Raw genomic sequence first — 6,157 nt, 5'->3', positions numbered from 1 at the left:
CGGGAATCTCGTCATCAAGGCTTAGTGGGCCAGGATGCGCTCCACTCTCTCTTCATCCCCCTTGATTTGCTCCTGTGTGCTCTGATCAGACATGCCCCTCTCTCGGAGCTGCAGATTCAGTGCCGTCTCTGAAATAAATTCTTCTGGGGGGAGTAGAAACCTCTTAAGAGATGATTCTACTCTGTCACGGGGAGTTGCTGTGATTCCACACTGACCTGAGGACACCAAGTAACAAGGAAGTTACTATTAAAGCTTAATTTTTTACATAAAGAGATCAAAGTTTAGAACCATTCTTGATCTTGACCACAGTCATGCAACTGATAAGCAAAAAAACCCCAGAATATTAGTTTACAAGGCTGTCCACACTAGTGGGAATGTTGTTTACATTTGTGTTGAGAGAAGAAAACTTAGATGATTTCTCTGTTGCCATCATGCAAAAGAGCTGCAACATAAGAAGAAAAAACATGCACAGAAAACCTCAGGTTTGTATATTACATATCAAGAATACAGTTGATGGCTCTCCAGGTGGCTATGTGTTTTCCATGTTCTGTCTGAGGCACAGCTAAAACCAACCTGGCCCTCAAAAGTCAAGCTGCTGCCTGCATGTATAAAGAAAACTGTCCCTGTGTTCTTGTCCACTTGAATTACCAGGAATTCTGTGATCTCTTTCAGAAAAGACGAGAGGAGAGCACCCGGCTGAAGGGAGCGGGAAACGAACAGTTTAAGAAAGGAGGTGAGGTGGATGGTTTCACGTTGATGCCTCGTCATCGCGGTTCCTCCTCCTGTTTCAGATTCTGTGAAGACGCACCAGAGAACAGTTGGAAGCAAGCAAGGGGGATTTGGTGCTTAGCCATCATCGCTTCCTTTTTCCTAGTGGAAACTTAATGGTTCTAATTTTTAAAGCACATCTCTTTTTAGTACTACATATTCCAAACCTGAGAAAGAAATGAAAAGGCAATTCTGCCCTAGTACTCGGACCATAATTCTCTGGGGGGCCGAGAATATATGTGTATTACTTATTTTGCTTTGAAGACTTTTACCAAATGCTGGTTTGGAGACCGTTGCTCCGTGACATGTCTCCTGGCGTTTTGTGGGTGGGGTTAGTGTCTCGCTGGGCTGACTGTATGACAGCAGTGTCCGTTTCTGCTGCCCGTCCTGCCCTTGCAGAGCACCTGGCTGAACTGATGAGCCAAATGAAAGCTGAACCTATAGGCCTTTATAAGAGTCTTGAGCATCATGGGTTTTTCACTTACTGTGTGTTCTAAATTCAGTTCACCACCAAGCACGACTTGCAAAGACTGTTTCTCTAAAGAATCGGGGAAGGGGTGGTTTTCATGCCATCACTGTCGTACACTGTGACTGGTGGTTTTATTGGAATCCTGTCCCATAACTGGGAAACTGTGCTGAGACCCGTTAGGTTGTCAAGAATAAAACTGTCGTGAGCTCACACACTCCTTTTCCTCCTGCTCCTCAGATTATGTTGAAGCCGAAAGCTCTTACAGTCGAGCCCTTCACACGTGTCCGGCCTGCTTCCAGACAGACAGGTCTGTTCTGTTTTCAAATAGAGCTGCTGCAAGGATGAAACAGGTGTGTGTCTGACCCACTCCTTTGGAAAGAGAGGTGGGCTTGCACTGTTTACAGAGGGTAACTTCTCTTCAAAAAACGACCTTAGGAACTCGAAATGGCTGCTTTTTCCGGCCCATATATTCCCCAGGGATAAAAAGCTTGGAATCAACAGAATATTCCGAAAAGCTTGAACCAAATTACTGTTAACGTTTCCCCTTAAAATAGTTGAGTGAATACTTTTATGGAAGGAAGACTGGCAAAGGTTCCACTAGATAAACTAGGGCAGGTTAGTGACACAAAACCCAGCAAAGCATGTCCTAAAATAGATGCCACTGTGAAGACTCAGGCAGAGGAAGACACTGATTAAAAAATCTGCACTAAGAGCTTCCAAGAGTCTGGGGTTCCTTTTGAAAGGGTGGGCACAGGGAGAAATACCCAACAGGTGGAATGGGTGCTGCCCTATACAATGCAAATTAGATGTTAAACATAAAAGTTCACAAGTATTTTCTGTTTGCAGAAGATTGACAGCCTTGGAAAGCAAGTCAGGTTTAGAGTAGGTCAGAATACGAATATATTCGTTTTAGATTGCGCAAGTTAGGTTCGATGCCTGTTTATTTGCCTGATGATTTAAGACACAGTAACAACACTTACTCACCGGTGGCTCTTTATGCAAAGGGTAAAGGGTAGGTTGGGTAAAGTTCCTCAAAGCAGCCAACCATGAAGTAGATTTTTCTTTGCTTGTTTAGAACAAGGACCTGCTATCACTATCACACTGATTTTGTCTGCAGTTCTTTGTTGCCTCTACAAAATTCACTGTGGTTGGCTAGGATTTTAAAAAGGGTGTTGGGGCACTTGAATATTTGGACACAGTTGGTTTTTTGTAAGCCGCACTTCATATATTTTATTTTTGGATTCAAAGTCATCTTGCCGCATCTTCAGTGGATTTGAAATAGCATTAAGTATACTTTCAAGGTCAGAAAAATTACACGATACCATTTGGCTCCTGGATTTTAGAATTGTTTGTTTCCACAGATGCTAATGTATTGCTATTGCTAGGGTTGAGCTGACTTGTCTTGAGTTAAGAAACGTTCAGGTCTTAGCATTTTCTCTACCACATCTGTGGAGAACTCTAAAGAAAGTTTTACTGTGGCTAGAGAGTACAGTTAGTTAGCTTCTAATTTTTGTAGGTTCAAACCCCTCTACGAATTTGGTAAAAGCCATGGAAACCCTTCCCCGCAAAAAAATATACATACACTCAACATTTCGTTTGAAGTATCTCTGGCTTTCCAAGGTTCTGCATCCCTGGAAATCCTTTTTGTTGCCACTTACTATTCTTAGAAAATTTTGCAGACATTTAGACTATGGCATGATTATTTAGTTTGATTATAGAGACGTTTTTTATTCTGGTTGCTGTTACCAGGTGTTGAGCCCTGCCTGACTGCACCATCCACATCCCACTGCTCAGTTGGAGCCCGTTGCTGTAGCCATTGTATCTGTCTCATTGAGGTCTTCCTCTTTTTATTCCACTTACCCTCTTCCAGGCATGATGCCCTTCTCAAAGGATCACCTCCTCCTGATTACATGTCCAAAGCACTTGAGATGGAGTCTTGCTTCTAAGGAGCATTCTGGCCGTCCTTCAAGACAGATTTGTTTGTTCTTCCGGCAGTCCATCGTACATTCAGAATTTTCTGCCAGTAACATAACTTAAGGACATTAGTGCTTTGGGTTCCTTTTTCATTGTCAACTCTCACATGCATAAGAGTCCATTGAAAATACTGTGACGTATGTCAGGCATATCTTACTCCTAAAAGTGACTTCTTTAATTTTTAACACTGATAAAAAGGTCTTTTCCAGCAGATTTGCTCGAGGCAGTACACCTGATACCGCAGCTGCTGTTCCATGAGTGTTGGTTGTGCAGCCATGTAAAACGCAATCCTAACAACTTTTAATATTTTCCCCATTTAGCATGATGATATTACTGGTCTAGTTGTGGAGATGTTTGTTTTCTTTACATTGCAGTGTAATCCACACTGCAGACTACAGGCTTGCTCTTCATAAGTAAGTGCTTCAGTCCTCTTCCCGTCCAGCAGCAAGATTGTGTCATCTGCTTCTCGTTGTTAATGAGCGTCTCCGGTTCTGTTGCTGTGTTCTTCCTCTAATTCAGCCTCTCAGATTACTTGTTCAACGTACGGACTGAGTGTGGTGAAAGGATACAACCCTAATGTACACCTTTCCTGCTTAAAGAACTTTTTTTTAATTTAAAGGACTGCTTCTTGAGGTATATATGCAAGTTCTGCATAGCACAATTAAATGTTCTAGAATGTTTTCTATGATTTGTTTTGAGCCACACAGTTGCATACTTTCACACAATCAATCACGCAGAGGAAAACATTTTTCTGGTGGTTTGTTTCCATCCAGGATCCATCTGACATCCACAATAAAATCATCCCTTGTTCCACATCCTCTTTTGAAGTAGACTTGAATTTCTGGCAGTTCCTTTCCAGACTGGCTTACTGTGACAGCCGTTTGTGAATTATCGTCAGCTAAATATTACTTGTGGAATTAGTGATCCTGTGCAAGTTCCACATTCCATTGGATCACTTTTGTTCTAGTAGTGACAAGTATGAATCTGTGAATGTTGGCCAGGTAGCTCTGTCTTCTACGTTTCTTGGTGTTGATGAGCGAGCACTTCCAGCATTGTATCTGTGTTTGTCTTCCACCATCTTTTCATGCTTCCTGCATCACTCAGTATTTTGCCCAGAGAATCCTTCAATACTTGCAGCTCAAAGCTTAATTTTTTTTTCTCCAGTTTAAGAAATACTGAGCTTGTTCTTCCCCTTTGGTTTTCTAACTCTGGGCGTCTTTCCAGGTTGCCCTTTGAGGTCTTCTGTTCATCTCTTTTACTTTATCATTTCTTCCACTCACTTTAGTTCAGTCTCTGTGACATCTATTTTGTTAAAACATCCATTGTTTGTTATGCTTCTCCAAGCCAAACTCAGTTGCCATTGACTCGATTCTAACCCATAGCAAACCCAATACTGTAGGCTAGAACTGTACTAAAGGATTTCTGAGGCTACAAATCTTTACAGGAGCAAAAAGCCTTCTGTTTCTTGTGCAGAGCAGCAGGTGGCTTTGAACTCCCAACCTTGCAGTTAGAAGCAGAACACTTAACCCACCACACTACCAGAGCTCTTCTTGTGCTTCTACATTCAGCAAATTAGATTAGGTAGGATATCTTGTATGTAGTAAAGTGTTTGATATTTTTGTTTCATTGATGGTTATAAATTAGGGTCTATAAGACTATACAACAAGGCACACTGTGTGATAATAGATGGACCATCTATATACTTTCTTAAAAGTACACTTCGAATGTAATAGTTTAATAACTACAAACCAGAACTAAACCCATTGCTGTTGAGTTGATTCTGACTCAAATCTCAACATTCTATTGTGTCCCACAAATGTAGATTAAGTGCAATAATTTTTAGAGACACTTTTTTTTTAAGACTACTGTAATTGTTATTAGGAGGCTTTCAGATTAGAACTGTCTGTGTATTTTTAAACTAGCTTAGAAGTAACATGCATGTTTTCTTGGACTTATTTGAAGAGCATTCTAAATCTCAGTAAGTAATTCAGTAACAATCAGCTCATGTCTGAACCTTTGGGCCCCTAAAGATGGAACTTGAACTCAGGTGGCATTTACTAATGCTGTATTTCCTTTCAGGACAAGAAGGAGATGGCTCTCGGTGACTGCAGCAAAGGTACGACCTTCTTTGTCTTCTTCATGTTGACTTACAAGAGCATTAATGTGCTTGACACACTGGTAGATTTCTCATCAGCTGTACCCTAATATGCGTGTGCCTTTTTCTGGGGCCGTGACAACAGGGTATAAACAGTGGACACCTTAGTGCAATCGTGCTTTTGTATTGTTAGTTCAATCCGTTTCTGCTGTATTAGTGAACTTGGGGGCAATGTAAAGAAAATCCTTGGGCAACAGACCCTTCTGGAATTGAATTTGCTCCTCTAGTCTCCTGATCACTTCCCAGGGAGGTTCATCTGGAAGAATGTAGCTGCTATTTGGGCATCTGGGTCAGTGTACTGGGGGCGGCTATCACAATGAATACATTAGTGAAGTGTCTTCAGGTGTAATAACCCAACCAGACCCGCTTCCCATCATTTTAATTACCATATATACTCTAGTATAAGCCGAACCAAATATCAGCTGAGGCACCTAATTTTACCACAAAAACTGCATATAAAAATGTGCTGAGAAACTCAGTTTATTTCAGGTATTACTTCAGGTTCTATGCACTGAGTTAAGACTTTGGAATCTTAATTTGAATTTTATTGATTTTTTTTTCCATCCCACCAATGTATAAAGCATCACTCCCAAACATTGGAGGATCACATTGAGTTGGATTTTCTTTTATTTTCCCCCAAAAAATTTCCTGTCAAGCGAGGTAACTATCCTTTTTTTTTTTAACCAACTTGGTGTGGAGAAGACACATAATCACTTTTCCCATATGAAAATCACTTTTTCTCCAACTCTTCCTAGCTATTTACTTGGTGGGGGGTGGGGGTGTTGTTTTAG

General features: G+C 41.1%; 1 protein-coding gene across 1 annotated transcript in view; it reads left to right on the top strand.

The window, feature by feature from the left end:
• Positions 1-6,157, top strand: part of TTC1 (tetratricopeptide repeat domain 1) — a 39,330-nt gene that overhangs the window by 18,669 nt on the left and 14,504 nt on the right. Inside the window, exons 4-6 of the mRNA XM_045284858.1 lie at positions 673-733; positions 1,475-1,587; positions 5,291-5,327. Of these exons, the coding sequence (XP_045140793.1) occupies positions 673-733; positions 1,475-1,587; positions 5,291-5,327 (211 nt within the window). The remainder of the gene's footprint in view (positions 1-672; positions 734-1,474; positions 1,588-5,290; positions 5,328-6,157) is intronic.

Source organism: Echinops telfairi, unplaced genomic scaffold (assembly GCF_000313985.2).
Source record: "Echinops telfairi isolate 266 unplaced genomic scaffold, ASM31398v2 ScPeMD7_7469;HRSCAF=8507_0, whole genome shotgun sequence".
NCBI lineage: Eukaryota > Metazoa > Chordata > Mammalia > Afrosoricida > Tenrecidae > Echinops > Echinops telfairi.
This window is presented reverse-complemented; position numbering and strand designations above follow the sequence as displayed.